The 18,036-nt window shown below is 31.1% G+C and overlaps 2 protein-coding genes across 3 annotated transcripts; both read left to right on the top strand.

Annotated features, from left to right (window-relative positions):
• Window positions 1-2,197: 2,197 nt before the first annotated feature.
• LOC108343867 (uncharacterized) lies at window positions 2,198-6,410 on the top strand. The gene is made up of 5 exons (XM_017582282.2): window positions 2,198-2,354; window positions 2,448-2,520; window positions 2,625-2,673; window positions 2,746-2,869; window positions 5,985-6,410. The coding sequence occupies exons 1-5, from the start codon at window positions 2,334-2,336 to the stop codon at window positions 6,069-6,071; spliced, it is 354 nt and encodes a 117-aa protein (XP_017437771.1). The 5' UTR covers window positions 2,198-2,333; the 3' UTR covers window positions 6,072-6,410.
• A 2,683-nt stretch (window positions 6,411-9,093) lies between these two features.
• LOC108344321 (AT-hook motif nuclear-localized protein 14) lies at window positions 9,094-15,169 on the top strand. Of its 2 annotated transcripts, none has more exons than XM_017582780.2 (6): window positions 9,094-9,626; window positions 9,923-9,975; window positions 11,590-11,721; window positions 13,595-13,747; window positions 14,366-14,651; window positions 14,715-15,169. In XM_017582780.2, exons 1-6 carry the CDS (start codon window positions 9,248-9,250, stop codon window positions 14,777-14,779), a joined length of 1,068 nt encoding a protein of 355 aa, XP_017438269.2. In that variant the 5' UTR covers window positions 9,094-9,247; the 3' UTR covers window positions 14,780-15,169. The 2 variants fall into 2 exon arrangements, with proteins under 2 accessions (XP_017438269.2, XP_052735255.1); XM_052879295.1 differs by having other exon boundaries at window positions 9,095-9,626; window positions 14,700-15,169.
• Window positions 15,170-18,036: the final 2,867 nt, after the last annotated feature.

Genomic DNA, 18,036 nt, shown 5'->3' with positions numbered 1-18,036 from the left:
AGAGAAAACATGTTGTATCAACTAATTTGATTTTCTCTCTATCCATGTGTATGAAGTAAAATGGGACTGGTGCAATGGGGCTTTTATCTCGCTGAGTAATTTACTAGAATCGAGCATGGTGATGTCGTGATGGATTATTTTGTGCAGCATGCTGAATTGTGACATGTTTAGTTGAAGGAGCTACTGAGCTACAGGAGGGTAGGGACGACTCAACAGTGATGAGATGGTTATGTTTGTAAGGAACCAAGCTGTGAGGTTCCCAGTTTGCATGTTATAATTTTGAAATCTGAATTAAAAATGTGAGATCTAACACCTGTCTCCGTGAAAATGAAAGTGACTTTGCCCACATCTCAATTCGACTCAATTTTGAACGAATCAGGAATTAAGGAAGTTAAACTAAATTATTTAAATATAATTTCTGAAACTAATTTCTATAGGAATATACAATGGCGACATAAAATTCAATCATAAATTATCATACATCATACATAAATTTGTTTGTTAACTGTTATTTTAAAAAATAATATTAATGATAGTTTTCAGTGGATTGATGTGTATATTTGTTTCATCTCAACTCGACATAAATAGTAGTAAATTTGCTCTCGAGATAAAATCCTGCCCTTCAGACAGCAACACTCGGCTTTTCTTTCAAAAGAAAAACAATAACAGCCAAAATAAAAACGGCGTGAAAATAAGACACTGGAAAAAAGACAGAAATATCAGTTTTTTTTTTCTGAAGTAATTAATTAGGTATGATATTATCTAAGTAATTCTCGTAGTATTGAGTATCTTCTTTTTTGCTTTGGGATATTCCTTTACCTTTGATTAATTAGTTTTTTAAACTCCGAAATATTGAGTTTAATAAGAAGAAACATCTATAAATCTGTGTTATTTAAAAATTAGGAACTACTTTTTATCAAAACTTTTGAGAGTATAGAATTATTGTACTTCTAGTTCTAAGATTATTTTAAATAATTTTATTTTAAAAATACTTGAATAAAAAGTTATACATTAAAAATCATGAGCGATGATGTATCGGGGTTTTAGATTTAATTAAGATTCAATAAAATATATTAAATTTATAATTCTTATTTATTTAGATATATTTTATTTGAATTTTTTAATTAAATTTGAATGTGGTTAAATTTTCTCTGTTAATTAGATTAAACTTAATGGAATTTGATGTGAATTAATTTTATTTAATTTGATGTAATAAAACACAAGCTAAACTTAATTTTATCTAACTTAATTTAATTTGTCTCAATCTTAAATTTGACTAAATTTAATTTAAGCAAACACATTTCAATTTATATGTGACATAACCTTATCTTGATCAAACTTAGTTTGACTTTGGTCTAGAGTGACTCGACTCAACATAGGTTTGAGTTAACTCGATTTGTCTTTATCTCATATTAATTCCGTTACTTTTGGTCTAAAATCGACTTGACTTCTTAGATCGATTCGACTTGTTCTCATCTCGAGCTAACTTGTCTCAACTTGGGACGATGTTGACTTGATCCAATTTTAGGTTAAGTCAACTCAATTCGACTTATGTATTTGATCTTACTCATCCTTATCTTTAGCATCTGCTAACTCAACTTCATCTTAAGATAACTCACGTCAACTTGTGTTCATATAGATTCGATTTGACCTTTGGTTTTTGCCAACTCAACTCCACTTAGACCATAATTGACTTAGCTCGACATTGATTTTAGACCAACTTAACTTAATAAATCTCATCAGACTTGATTACTTCACTTAAATTAAGTTTAACTCGACTAAATATTGATCCAGTTAAGTCGTAATTCAGTGATTCAAGTTCAAACTAACTACTTTATTTTATTTTAATCCTGAAATTTGACTTAATCTCTTATAATCCAATATAATGTTATTCTTATTTAAGATTCTCTTTACCCAACATTTTATAACTTGAAATTATTAAGACACATCTTAATATTAAATTATCAAAATCTAAACAATTAATACAAATATAATTAAAGAAAGTGAATTTAATCTAAAAATATAAATATAAATTTGAAATAAATACATTTAAATACAAGTAATATAAACTTAGATAAGTATGAATTATATTTCATAAGTTTTGCATTTTTTTTCTCACCTAACGAAAGAAACATCCTAACAATATACTTTCTTGCATCATTTTGTTAACACACAATAAACGATACTTGTTAAATAAAAAAAAAATAGACTTGAGATTTTTTTCACTCCATTAAACCACCAAGAATAGAATTATTTAATGAGTATGAAGAGTGGACGCAGATCGGGTAAGTGCGAAAGCAAAGAATAGAATCATTGGGTGTCGATCTAAACAGATGATGATGCGATACAAAGAGGTTCCAAATTTCATCATTTTCTTTCTCTCACTTAATCAAAATCAATATGAATGAATCTCACACTGTAATCGTTATAATCAATTGATTTTGTAGGAAAAAGAAGCAAAGAAGGAAGCTTTTAGAAAATATCTGGAAACAAGTGGAGCTGTGGATGCTCTCACCAAAGGTTTCTTTCCCATTCACATATTCATCTCTGCGTTTTTCAACTAATTCTTCAGTTAATTAACAATTCTTGTTTCTTTCTTTGTTCCCAATTTGGCGTTGTTGAAGTTCTCGTTGCTTTGTACGAGCAAAACGACAAGCCTTCTTCTGCCGTTGAGTATGTTCACTTCTTCACTTCCCATTCTCGTTTGTGACTCTACACGTGTGACACACACGTTTCTCTTCGCAGGTTCATTCAACAGAAGCTCAGCTGTCCTTCCATCTCCGAGTATGAAAAATTGCAGGCCGAATTCTCCGATCTGCAAATCAAATACAACGAGCTGTTGGCAGCGCACCAGAGAACCTGCAAAGAGGTTTTTTTTTTTTTTTTTTTTATTATTATTATTTATCATTTTTAATTTTTACCCTTCTAGACAGTTACTGGGAATATGTAATATTATCTCCGTTTAACGAAGTATAATTAATAATATAATTAATAATTAATTACACAATGCTATTAAGTTAATCGGTAAATATGTAAAAATGTAGTCTTTGATAAGCTGATTAGTGGGTTTGAACAAAAATTGAAATACATAAGGTGATTTTAAGGGAGAAGATTAGTTCATTTTACGACTTTATTTCCTTTTTCTTTTGGTATTTACTGAGAAGTCTATCCAGCCACAGTTATACTTGTAATGTACAGGGTTGTAGATGTTAGGATTCATGATGGCAGGTGAAATGGATAATATACTGTGTATAAAGCACGTGATAAAAAAAGTGGAACTCTTGATTAGCAACAAGAATATGGACTTGAAATGTTGTTTATGATGGATACTAATGTCTTGTGTGGTTAGGGAACTTGGTTATTTTAGGTTCACTAAAGGTAATGTAGGGGATAAAGTAAGGGGAAAATATGGATTGGAAAAGAGCTATGGACCTGTATAGAAGGGATGGAGGTCAGGGACTGGTAGAAGAGAACAAAGCTCCTCTTGTGGATACGATTGTTTTACATGAAAGTTAAAACCAATTTTGACCATCCACTTTGACTGAATGATCAACAGTAACATCTCCTCTCGGGCACGCAATTGTTATCATTTCTGTATATATGGACAATTAGTATTAGAAATTACTTTTAATAGCATGACTTTGAAGAAGTTACGTGATTTTTGTGTCTTGTTCTTTACTATATTTGATAAGATTTAATTATCAATATATACTCATCTCATTCTCAGCATATAAAAGGCCCCCCTCTTTATACTCTCTCATACGTATGCTGGCAGAACTGTGCATGCACATACTGGTGTTAAACTCAGAGCATGAGGCAAAACTTTGCCTTCTTCTGTTGTTGAAATCTCATACAAATACAATCTAATTATAAGTTGTCAATCTGATTTTCAGCCCAGTAAATCTTCTAAACTGCCGTATATACATTTAAACATATTATTCTATTAAGGGATGAAAATAATAGGTACAAATACCAATACATGTACAATCCCATATATTAGCTTTTGTCCATTAATGCTATTTACACCCCCCTCAAATTGGTGTTTGTGGATTCACAAGCATCAATGATACTAAATCCTATTTTGAGCTTCGTCTAAGGCAAGAAGTTCAGTTTCAACAGCCTTTAACCAACATTCATTCTCCATTGCCTGTTGATGATTTTGCTGTCAAGGAATTTATAGTACCCATTTGTGGGCTTAGGAACAAGAAAACTGTGTCACAATGGAAATGGATCTGGTTCCTGTACTGTGTCAGCGGCCAAGGAATTAATTTTAGGGGCCCCATGGGATTTTGTTTCCTGATTTTGAGTCACAACACTTCGTCTTTAGTTCACCAAGCAAGGTTTAGATGATGATTGACCTGACAAAGAGTTAGAAAACAATGGAAAAATAGAAATTGGAGAGAGTCATGATGTATTGCAAAAAAATGTATTTTCTTGGAAGATGCCATTTCTAGAGACCTGAATCCAGCTAAGGTTAGGATCATAACATAGAAAGCCCTTTTGGTATGGAGAATACCCAAGAAACACAGTCAACAACATATTGTGTTGTCAGTTTGGTGCATTATGTCCAAACTTCTTGCAGCAAAATCATTGAACAACCACATTGTTCTTCACATAACAAATCATTGAGACATGCATCCAGTGATGACCTCGGATACCTTCAAGGTCAGATCACAATTTCAAAAGGAAATTGATGTTGTTTAGTAGTTTCATGAATTGCTTAGATTGAACTTAAGACCATGAGATGTCAAGTTTTCATAACTTATATCAGTTTATCCAGCCCAAAGATTCATGAATTGAGAATAAAAGTTACACATGGAGAGACTGTATTGATTAAAGATAGATATGTGATATTCGAGCTGGAATCATCGAGGTGCATTGGTTTCATTATAGTCTTTCTTTTCATTATAGACTTTCTTCAAGTGTCCTCATCCTTGTTGTAGTCTCATAAAGACTGTTGAGAACAATTCTGGGATCCACGGAAGCTAGGATCCATGCCATGACTTGAGAATCTTTAACACTCCATTTGGCATAGTCAACATTATGTTGGATTTTGTCAGAGAGGTGTGCTACAACCAACATGCCCCAGCCGATATTTTTCTCTGACAAATATTTGGGATTGGAACTCCCATACTGAGTAATTTTTGGCATTAAGGCAAATTGATAAAACATCATATATTTTTCATAGACATGGATGTAGTTCAAAGGAAACAAAATACAACTAGAGGGTAATCAGGACAGGGAAACAGATAACCTAGAACAACTTGACTGGAAAACAAAAAAGATCCAGGAACTTGGACTAGGGTAAGAAAACAAGAACAAAGAACGTATTCTAAGCTCTGGGATTGTAACCTAGGTTGATACCGTGCTAAACTTAGAGAGCACGAGGGCAAAGTTGTGTATTTTCCTACCGGAGACGCCTCATATAAATACAATTTAATTACAAGCTGTCAATCAGATTTTCAGCTCACTAAATCTGCTAAATTTCCATATATATATGTGTGTGTGTGTGTATATATATATATATATATATACGTATAAGCATATTATCCTAACAGTTTCAAAGACAAATAAATGTGCAATCCCATATAATTTGCTTTCGTCCATTAATTCCACTGACAACTTGTTGGTCAAGTTAATTATTGTGTGTTCCCTCGCATGCCATGCCACTGAAAAGGATGGAAATGATTCTCCAAAATCTGGGCTTCCATTAGATGTATTCTTAAGTATGTTAACTTTCCATCTATGATGATTGATCTCCATATAAGTGGATTATGACTCTCGGATCAACGTTATATTTATGGAAAATATTAAAGATCCCCTAAACCAAAAGAAAATACTAAACTTCTAATCCAAAATTTGGTAGTCTTGGCCTCTGATACTATTAGAATATTCCATTGATTCTCTTGAATTTGTTGGTTTTATTTTTCGGTTTGACTGATGTTAGGGTTTATTCACCATATATGTGTTATTTGTCTTCACAGTTAGAAGAAATCAAAAGCTCACATGTCTTGGCGACGGTATCTACCAAAGAAACAACTGACAATGAATCTCCGAAAGATGGGCTCTAAAGCTTCCACGTTGAAACTTGCAATTCTTGTGGGTAACCTGGTTTGAAAATTTTCCGAAGTGTTTTTTTTTTTCAGTAGAGGTGACTACTGATTGTGAATAAGATTTTTGGGAATTTAGTTTTTAACCGAACCTCCATGGTATCATATTATTCATGTATCCCAATCTCAGCTACTGAGATTAGACCATTGTTGTTGGTGGTGGTGGCAAGTGACAATTGGTAGATTTTGGTTATAGGGGATTCCGTTATAACTTGTAATCACCTCTTCAGTCTACATAAGCTGTGACCTATGTGTAAAATGGTGTTGCTTTCTTATCAAGTATTTCGCACAGAATTTTGCTTGCTTCTTGGATTACAATGTAATTGATTGGGATGGGAGTTATATTTTGAACTTTTTGCCTGTCCTAGTTTCTTCTGTGTTGTGCTTAAATTAGGCTGAATAAAGTCTGAACTGGCAGTTTATATAGCCTAAATGGTTATAACCCTCAACCGTGGAGGGATTGAGAAATTTGACTAGTCGTTTTTGCCACTTTTAATGTTTTCTTCTCTGTTGGGGGAGCATAAAAAGTCTGATTATTTTAGGGAGTATTTTAAAGATCACATTACCCACCTAATGCTACAGCTATACTTGTCAACAGTGAGGGGAAGAATTTTTGTCAGGGTTTTGGGAAAATAAATTATTAAATATTAAACAATATATTATTTAAAATTAAGAGATTTTTTTTATACCATAAATTGAGAATTTTTGCTTTCGGTACTATTTTCTTAAGGTATCTTCAGCTGACACTTAAATGTTGGAAAAAAAAATCATTTCATCCTGTTTGATTGCGGTTTTATTTAACTTTTTTTTAGCAATATTTAAAAAAAAAGTAATTTAAATCATTAGACTTCTTGGTAATGATTCAGCTGGTTCAAAAATTGTAATGAAATTGTGGTTGAATTATATTTACTGCATAATAGGTTTGACTGGAGTTTTAACTTTTATACGCAAGGTTTATCTAGAATTTGGTTATTGCAAGTAAAAAAACAGTCAAATGAATTGAAATATCAGATGGGTTCTTTCATAAGCTTTCCAATTTACATTCACATGATCAAGTCAATATTATGCAAGAAGTGAAAAGGGGTTTGAAATTATATTGAATGCTTATTTTGCATCTCTCGTGCCTATCTTGTGTTTGTTGGCTTTTAATTGCATGAGTGCATAGATGCATCAGCCATTGCACTTCTTGATCATTTCTCAGAAGAGATTCTTTTATCTGTGCCCACTAACATGTGATTGCTTTTGTGAAATTATGCTCAATATGTCAATTGAGAATAATGAAGTTGTTTACAATGTAATAAAATCATGTTAACTTAAATAGTTTCCTGAACTCGGTATCTCATATCGAATAATGAATTTTGTGTCCGAATCCTTTAGATGCATAAAACATAGCTCCTTTCTGGAAAAATAAGAATCCCTAATCTGAATAACTTTAAAAAAAACACCAGTTTTAAGAAAAGAAAAATAAAAGGAATCCAGTTTTTCTGTTAAATGAAATTAATTTATAAAATTAAATTGATTTTAGTTTACGAAAAAGCTTATCCATTCTAGCTTCTGAATTTGTTTATTTGATAAAGTTTTTGTTGATTATCAATCTGCATATAAAACAATAATCTGAGATAAAGTATTCCTTACCTTATGGCAACAGCTCCCACAATGTGATATGTTGCAGAATTACATAGTATTCCAATTCATTGATGATGTCTCCCTGTTCACAAACCCATAGCACAATCCAACGCAATCCCACACACGTCCAATCTTGCCTTCTAGATAACCCTGTTTAAAGTCAAGACTTCCAAAATCTTTCTTCCATACAGCCACAGATTTCTCAATAGTAAAAAGGACCACTCTTGTTATTATTAATTAGATTTCAAAAAGCTACTACAACTTTTCTCCGATTAAGAATTTACCCTCACTAAAATCTTAATTTTTTATTAATTATTTTAAAACACATTTTTAAAAAGTTTATCATATTCATTCCTCTTATAATTTCAAATATTACGAAACTATTTTTTACATTGTAATTATTAAATTAGATTTATAATTCAATATAAATTTAAATATTTGTTTGATCCTTAATTTGCAGTGAAAATTAAAATTAGTTTATTTTTAGAGTTGTTTCTTAAATTTATTTGAAGCTTAAAAACATAAATTGAAAAAAAATGTGTGAAATACTATAAATAATTCAAATACTATCTTGAAATGATTTGAAAGTGTTAGGTTTATCTAGGAGAAAATTCATTGATTTCAATCACATAAAATATTGACACTACTATTTACAAAAAAAAAAAAAAAACTTAAGACAATGAGTTAATAGATTTTCAACTTTATGTAATATTTTACCTTATCTTATTTTTATCTAATATGAAACTTAGATTCATACTTAAAATTTTAATCAAAAAGTTAAATAAATTTAACAAAATTTGATTAGAAAAACTAAACATACACATTTTTTAAATTAAAAAACTAAATTGGGTAAAAAATTTAAATATAAATTAATTCAATTTCTTACTAAAAATTAAGAAAGTAAAATCATATTTAACCTATGAATATTTATTTGAATGAAGTGTGAAGAAAAATCTCGTATTTGAGAGAGGAAAGAGAAAGGTTTGTCTTGTGTATTTGTGAGTTAGGGAATTGGGAGAGAATATGAGAGGAAGAGAGTGAAAAAGAAAAAAAAAAAAAAAGAAAAAAAAAAGAGAAGGTAAGGTTGGTTGAGTGACTAGGATTCGGAAGAAGCTCAACCCTTATCGGTTTGTATATTTGGTTGTCAGTGTCACTGTCTGTGACTGCTCCTACTCACTACTTCCTTGTCACCCATTCAAATATCCACCTCCCACTTCTCCATTTTTCTTTTTATTTAATATTTATTATTATTATTATTATTACTATTATTAAATTAAAGATGATGAGTAAAATAAAAATAAAAAAGGTAGAAAAATAGAATAAGAAAATATGGAGAGGGAGAGGGTGAAAATAAGAGAGGGAAAGACGAAATGGAAAGGGTTGAGTTCAGACTCTGCACTGCCCTTCTTACAAGATAAACTGTTTTTGTTTTCATTATAAAAATAAATTAAAATATCTAAAAAAAAAAGCAGTGGGAGCAGTGGGAGCACACACATCTTTCTGTCCCAAACATGGAACCTAATGACAACCAACTCACCTCCTTCTTCCACCACCACCACCCCCACCACCACCATCACCACCAGCCCCAACCACCGCCCCAGACCGCCGCAGCCACCACCGCCTCTCCGACCAACGGCCTCTTGCCCAACGCCGACGCCTCACACATACTCTACCCTCACTCCGTGGCCTCGGCTGTCTCGTCGCAGCTGGAACCGGCCAAGAGGAAGCGGGGGCGCCCGAGGAAGTACGGCACGCCGGAGCAGGCTCTTGCCGCCAAGAAAGCCGCTACGGCTTCGTCTCAGTCGTTCTCCGCGGACAAGAAGCCCCACTCACCAACCTTCCATTCTTCTTCATCTTTCACATCCAAAAAATCCCATTCCTTCGCTCTAGGTTCGCTTTCCCTTTCTCAATTTCGCTCGTTAATTCCGCTTCTTTTGTATTCGTATGCTCGTGCGTTTGCTTCTCTCTGTGTTGTTGGATTCTGCGTTCGTTTTTTCGTTCTAATTTGAAAATGTTTAGGAATTGGGATTGCGAGTATAGCGTTTCGTACGAGTTTAAAAGTGTTTTTTAGTCGTACGGAAGTGTTTCTTTTAGCTTAAGGATTGACAAAAATACCTAAGGTACCGAGTGCGCGATTGATGGCAGAATTTTAACTAGATGTTTCTGCTGTGAATGGGGTGATGCAGGCAATGCAGGGCAAGGGTTCACTCCGCATGTCATTGCTGTTGCTGCTGGTGAGGTATGCGTTATTCATACTTCAGTCTTCGAATATTATTTGTGGATTTTAAATTTCTGCATCTACTTGCTTCAGGGCAAGTACAGTGAGTGACCTGTAACGAAGTCCCAACCGATTTGGTTATTATATTATAAAAGAAATTAATAACCCATCAATTTCAGCCCTAAAATGTTACTCCGTATCCTTAATAGTCGTCCCTAAAATGACCAAATTATATAAGCATTCTCCCAGGTATTAGAAATCACATTATAAAGTTTCTTATGTATTGAAAAATCCTTCGTAGGACATTAGTAAATTGATGGATATTTAATACCTTAGAGATTAGTTTTGTAATTTCCTTACTTAAAGGCTATTTAAGAGAAAAGGTAATATTTGTCAGACTAAATTGATAATTTGTTATATCTTGCATGCATCTGAACCTATATACTAAACAGCCTGACAATCTATATATCATATATCACTAATATATGCCAACTAAATTGTTCATTTAAGTATCTCCTACCCTAAGAGTTTAATTAGTAGGAATGTAAACTAGTCCAGCCAAACAACAAATCTTAGACTTGCCTTGTGAAAAATGGATTACAATGCTTGGCTCATCTACATAAATGAGTTTAACCGGAAGATTGAGTTTAGACTTGTTTAGATAAAAATAAATCTTGCGTGTGGTTTGTTTATCCCATTTTTAATTCAATTATTTTTTCTTTTTGCGGAAAATTTCCTTAAACTTATATTACTTTAAACTTTCTACAATTTAGTATTTATTATAACATTGAATACTAGATCATAATATACAAATAGAAATACACGCTCAAGATGTTAGATATACGTAATTTTAACATTATATTATGTATATAAATGAGTTTAATATCAAGTGTAAGTTTGCTTTTGTTTCTTTAATTAAGCAAACCAGTTTGATTAAGCATTTAACCAGTCAAGCTTGAATAGTTATACTTATTTACGACCCCACTAATTAGTAATTAATTACCATATGTTTTGTTCCACCCCATCCCATCTATTTATAGTCCTTCCAGATTTGTTCAACATGCATTGTTTCTTGCGTGGTGGTGATTTCAGTCTTTTCAAAGAGTAATTTCATGGCAGATCATGTTTTAAGTGACTAAGGGAGTTTATGAGCAAATATTTTATAAATAATGTAACAGTGTCTCTTGTAATTGAGATTATGTGGTGAGAGGATGCAATTTAGGACAATTCAGGAATAATGCCTTTTAGGGGTCAGCTTAGTCATCCTGTGTCGCTTGCTGAAGTTCACAAAGTTGCACCTGCTTAAGGGTTCCTACAATGGATCTAGGTGTGGCGCAATAGGTGTGCCAAATAGCCACAGTTAACCTTTGGATGTCATGTGAACTATTACAATCAGTGTAGTTACACTTTTTTCTGCATTTCCAACATATAAATTGTTTCAGAGAAATTATTAGTTTCTGTATTTTTCTGATGTTATTCAATTTTTCCTTGTAGTTCACCACTCTTTATACAAGTAAATTTTCCTCCATCCTTGTTGTTTGAATTTATTATGTTTTGTCATTTGTCCAGTTTATTTTCAACTTTCTTTTCTGTATGTGTATTACTTTGATTACTGTTTAACTGTGCACTCAATAGGATGTTGGCCAGAAAATTATGTTATTCATGCAACAAAGTAGGCGTGAAATGTGTATTCTCTCTGCATCTGGTTCCATCTCTAATGCCTCTCTTCGCCAGCCAGCAACCTCAGGAGGCAACATTACATATGAGGTAACATATTAGTTACTTTTTTTTTATCATATCTATTTGTTATATTCTTATAGATATTCTTTAAACAATCTTTTAAAGGAAAAGGAAACGTTGAAACTTTCAATTTTTGTCAAAATCTAATTTATGTGAGTACTAGAATAAAACCAAGACTTAAAATCTTGTTTATAATATATTTGATTTTATTGTTGGGTAAATTACATTCTCCTCCTTAGATATATTGATTTGTGTTACACTTTGGTTATTTAATGTGAATGAGCCTCTTAAAGATAGTTTCCTCTCTGACACTCTTCATTATTGACAATGGCAACTATTTTTAAACTTTTACTGTCAAATAAAATAAGATTTTGGATGATGTTCTTAGGCCACTAGTTGGAATATTGTAAACTTTATGTCGTTCATAAAAGTCCTATGTAGAAAATTAGTTTCCAGTGACGCTAAAAGTTGCAGAGAGCAAAAATGCACTTGGGAGAGATTAAAATTGTATTTGGAGATGCCAGTATGGGTGGGTACTTTAATATGCTCCCCCCATTTCATACCCACGCATATCATTTAATATATTAAACCTAAAATTTGAAATATTATATTTAATTACTTATTTAATGATACAAGTTGTCATCTTAAAGTTTACCCATGATATAATTCTCATCTCAAACCCTAAAGGCTTTTGTTGTAATTCTGCTCTCTAAAGTTTTCATGGCTTTATATTATTCATTCAATTATGGGAGCAGTTGTTGTTCTTCCATCCAACTTGGGGTATAATTTGTAGTTTATGTTTTCGTTTGGTTGATTTTTCATAATTGATTTTCAGTATTAACAATAGCATTTTTGTTTTACTAGTTTGTCAGAATTAAAATATTCCATTTAATTAGAATGTGAAAAATGGGTGAGGCTCTCAGGGTATGGGTTCAGAGGCAGGTTTAATTTTAAATGTGGTGTATGAATGGATTTTATAACCTTTTTCAAATTTTATCCATTTCCATCCCTACTAGGAGGCTTATTCATAATTGTTTACCACCATTAAGAGGATCAGTCAATGCGCTAAAGTGCAACATGTTTCTGACGTGGATGGAGAGTGTAATTTTTAAAATTGGAGGGAAAGAAGTTATAATTTAAGCATTACTCGGGAGAGGAAAACGTACTCTCCCTTTGATTTAAGGTTCTTCACTTGTCATCAAACAAGGTGAATGAGTTTTCAAATTTGAATTTTTCTCTAACTACTAGTAATAAAGGGACTAGTGTTTTGTCTTCATTTTTTCTCATAAATTTTTGAAGGTGTTCATTCTGAAAACTCTTGTTTCTTAATTATGCCATTAAAAACATTGGATTATAGATGTTCATTTAAAATTCTACTTAATAACAATAACTAATTTTCCCTTTTCACGCTCTTCATTTTGATCTCATCCTATCTTCTCATGTACACGTGTGTGCTTATGGCTTATTTGTATAAACCCAAATTCTATGGACCAATTTTCTCATGATCTAAATTAGAAGCTTTAGCAAAATGGTTTCAGAATCTGTAGATAACTCTTGCACCAGTTTCTTACAAGAAAACTAATCTTCATTCTTGAGTTGCCTTCAAGACTACAGACACAATGAGGAACCTTAATGAAAACTATCTATATTAGATTACAACCGGTCACTTAAAGTTAGTGCCGGTCAGCATTAAGTTAGTATTATCTTTTTCCTGTGTTGTCACTTGTTAATGAATTAACTGTTAAGCAGCAGTCATTGTCTACAACATAATGAGCACATGGCTAATTGCTGAAAATAAAAATTGTTAATTCTTTTTGTCAAGGGATTCTGCTTTATTATATTTGGTATTCATGTGCTCATATTGCAGTTATCAAAGTTTGACTCTTTGCTTTGACATCAGGGTCGATTTGAAATTATTTCACTTACTGGATCTTACGTCCGTAATGAGATTGGAACTCGAACTGGTGGTCTAAGTGTATGTTTATCTAACACTGATGGACAAATCATAGGCGGTGGAGTTGGTGGGCCGCTTAAAGCAGCTGGTCCAGTTCAGGTAATTTCAGAAAGAACTATGGAAGAACTTTTTGATGGCAAATATGAGCTGTGCTCTATTCTATTTTTCTTTGTCTTGATCAATATGCAATTTGTGCCTTGAAAAATTGTAGGCCTAACCATCAACATAATTTAGATTTAAAATGTGTCATTGAGCATGATTTATGATTAGGACATTATTTACCACTAGATATAACCAACCTCATTTAGTGGGAAGGTTCGGTAGTTGTTGATATGATTTTACGTTGCGGTCATGAGGTTGCTAACATATGCTTCAAGGTAAAACAGGGGTTGGAGAGAAAGTTGTATGTGATCAGTTCTCTACTTCTGTTCCTGCTTGTTCTGTAGTTTTTTTTTATGGCCTTCACCTTAATATACACAAATGTGATTTTACATGTATAAAAATTTCATAGGGAGAAAAAGGGAAGATGAGACGGGCATTTAGGGTTGTGCTTGGTAAGAGTAAAATTGATAGGGAAAACCGGTGAATAAAGTATGCATATAGACTTACTTTATATCTACATCGTCAAATTTCACTATTATATTTTGCACCTTCCTGTTTTTATTCCTATCAACCACTGCCTGGAAGTCATTTTTTATGAAAGGTTAATCTACACAGGTCATCGTTGGAACATTTTTTATTGACAACAAGAAGGATTCTAGCCCAAAAGTTGATGCCTCTGCAAGTAAGTTGCCACCACCACCTGTTAGTGAACCGGTATCAAGTTTAGGTTTCCGCCAATCCGTCGACTCTCCCAGTGGAAATCCAATCCGCGGAAATGATGAGCATCAAGCCATGGGGGGAAGTCATTTCATGATTCAACAGCTTGGTTTGCAGGGGACGCCTCCCCGGTCCACAGACTGGGCTCGTCCGGATTCAAGAAATTCCAGTTTTGAGCTGACAGGTATGGACTAACCTGCTCCTTCTAATAGTTTCGCTATGGTGTAATAAGGTTTCCTATCCGCAGGAAGGACAGGTCATGGGTCGCACCAGTCTCCTGAGAATGGGGGCTATGAGCAAATTCCCGATTGAAAACTCGATATGGCTTTGGATTTGATAAACCAATGTGCGATAGATGTATGATATCTATACATACCGGTCCTCTTTGTCGCGTGATGCCGTTTATAGTATGCACCATTCATTAAAGCTCGTGGCTTCTGAAAATTAGTACTAATGCTTGTCCTTGAAAATATTGTTCTGCCTCATTTACTGGTGTTGTATGTATAAATCAGGTTGCTTACTTCATTTTTGCAGGCCTGTTAGTTCATACCGGGATAAATATCATAGATATATGTTTCCTAGATTAGCTAATCTGTTGTGGATTATATTTTCCTTTCATTTTCAAGTGCACTTTAAGATATATTCTTCCAAATTCTGTCAAAGCATACATGATTATTATATTATGCTTCTTCATTTAAGCCTATTTTGAAAATGTTGATTATCTTTCTCTGCTCATCTTCTTGGTCGTTAGGCTCGTAAAGTAGTAAATGTAATGAAACTTTTTCGATTTTTAAGATACAGTCCACATTATGCGTAGTGTAATATGGTTAACTGGTATACTTTTTAACTATATTCTGTATGCTCAGAAGTTTTTAGATAAGTAGTAAATTTGTGATTTTAAGAGCATTTTGATTTATGATGCAAGGAAAACTGAAGACGTATTTTTAAATTGCACTTCCAATGGCGTTTTCAATTGTTTTTATTAAAAATATTATTTCCTAGATTCTTGCAGGACTAATTTCTTTTTGATTGAAATATTGAGGGATAAACACAAAACTTAAATGAGAAAAATAAAATAAATACAACGAATTTGAAACACTTTTAAACTATAAATTGGATATTATAATCGACTTACAGTTTATTTAGATATATTTCTCCAAAAGAATTTTCAAGAGGAAAAAATGAGTTTTTCTGTACTTTAAAATTAACTTATTCACTAATTAATAAAATATAAAAGAAGGTATAGTTGAGATATATCTACTTTGTCCAATACCAACCAATACATTTTAATATATCTCCTTTAACAGTGTCAAAAAAGACATTACATCCAGACGAAAATATTTCTTTGGTATTTATATGATTAAAAAATATTTCTGTGGTTATTTGATACTGATCATGCTTTTTATAACATTGTCATTTAGTAATGATTCAGTGATCCCTTATTTATTATTTATTACATCTTTTCAGTTGTTTAGCAATGTCTAGTGTGTAATAGTTTATTACCAATATACGAAAAGTGCCTCAAAGGTCATGTGAACAGAATACAAGAACTAGGAATCACTTAGCTTAATTATTCAATGAAAATATTTTATTTAATTTTCTTTTACACATCCAATATGATTTGTTTCTTTTTAACAAATTAATACAAGAGTTGGTGGTGGTATTTTCAGCTATAATGATGGCACCAGTTTTTAATATTGAATATGGATGCTTCAATGATTACTTTGTAAATTATATATTAAACACTCCCCTAGATAAAAACTACCTCCTACTTCATTTTTCATTATTTTTCTTTATAAAGGAGTGTTGGACAGCTGTTTGATAGATTAAAACAAAATTACTAGACATTATTAATTGTTGTATAATTGAATTTTATTTTATTTCCTTGATGAAAACTATTTCTTACAATATTTATTAGGTTTTCTAAAAACATCATAATAATGTATCATTTTTATTCAAAAATTTAGTTTAGTATCACATTAAATATTTTAATAAGATTAATATTATTTTTTATTAAAATTATTATTTTAACTAAAAAAAGTTAGATTTTCACCTTTTAATGAAAATGTATTTCTGATAAATTTGGTCAAACATCTTTTCTTGAAAAACGTTGTATCTAAATAATTTATTTTTTAAAATTTAACCTAAATATGAGAAGTTTCTCAGTTTTAAGTGTACCAATTAAAAAATATTATTATATAGTAATATACTCATATTAAACACTTTATACATTTTATTTTTATTTTTTATCATTCATCTAAACAAATTATAATGTAGATATTAGATTTTTTGTTGGTATGATAAAAAAATATTTACTATTTTATTTAACTAATTTATGAACTATGTTAATAAATACAAAAACATTTGAGAATCACCTTAAATAATTTATTTTAAGAATTTTTACTTTATAAACATTTCAAAAGTAATTTATTTTATGAATTTTTAGTTTACTTTTTTTTATATATTTATATTCGTTTTACGTCTATCAGTTAAGTTATTACTTAAAATTTTCCACAATTTTTATTTTAATATAGTTTGTATACTAATTGATAATTAATAAGTTTCCAGCTCATGATAAATTCTTAATTATTAAATTCTTAGCTTATAAATTTTATAACATTTGTCAAAAATAATTTTTATCTTAAAATTAAATTTGAAATATTCTCTTCGTGACATCTGTAACATTATTGATTTTTTTCTTCATATAATAATGCATACATCAAACTTTAATATGTGGTGACTACTGAAAATGATATTACGGACCCAGTCTGAAGGATCATCGCATTGCTACAGCACAACATGATGCCCACTTTACAAAATTAGAAAAAAACCCTATTTTCATGTCACCTTCTTTTCTTCCACAAATACAATACAAAACAACACACATATTAGGTTGAATAAGATATTTTGTTCCATAAGTCACTAACTATCATTTTTTTTATTAAAAATAAACAAAAATACTAATATTGCACAATAAATATCTACTTTATGTAATTCAAATTTAGGGTAATAAATATTGTATCATTATTAAAACTTTAAAATTCATAATAAATAATTAATTTAAATTATATTTTATATTTATGATAAATAATTAGTTAATATTACTATTATTACTATCATTATTAAGGTAATACTACCCTGTGGCTGTAGTTAAAATATAATTAATGATCACTGATTTAATTATGCTTATGTTGAAATATGAATAATTAACATAATTAATTAAAATAATATAAATTTATATAATATATTTTTTAAAGACAAAAACTTTGAAGTTTATAAGATCTTTACCGATAAATAGATAAAATTATTTCTTTGACATAAGAGCGTATCTCAGTGAATGTTTGAAATGTAAAGGCTTGAAACTAAGGATAAGAACGGATTAAGATAATATCTATTTTAACTGATTTATCTGATTTATAACAAAAAGAAATTATTCGCTATTTATGTGATTTATTAAATATTTATTTAAAAATCATTTGTGAATATTTTAAAATTCCACGAATTCGTAGATATTTGCGAAAATTTAAAAATATATTATAATTTGTTAAATAAAATTTAATAAAATTAAA

This window comes from Vigna angularis, chromosome 6 (assembly GCF_016808095.1).
Source record: "Vigna angularis cultivar LongXiaoDou No.4 chromosome 6, ASM1680809v1, whole genome shotgun sequence".
NCBI lineage: Eukaryota > Viridiplantae > Streptophyta > Magnoliopsida > Fabales > Fabaceae > Vigna > Vigna angularis.
Note: the sequence above shows the minus strand (reverse complement) of the source record. Positions and strands in the feature narration are given on the sequence as shown.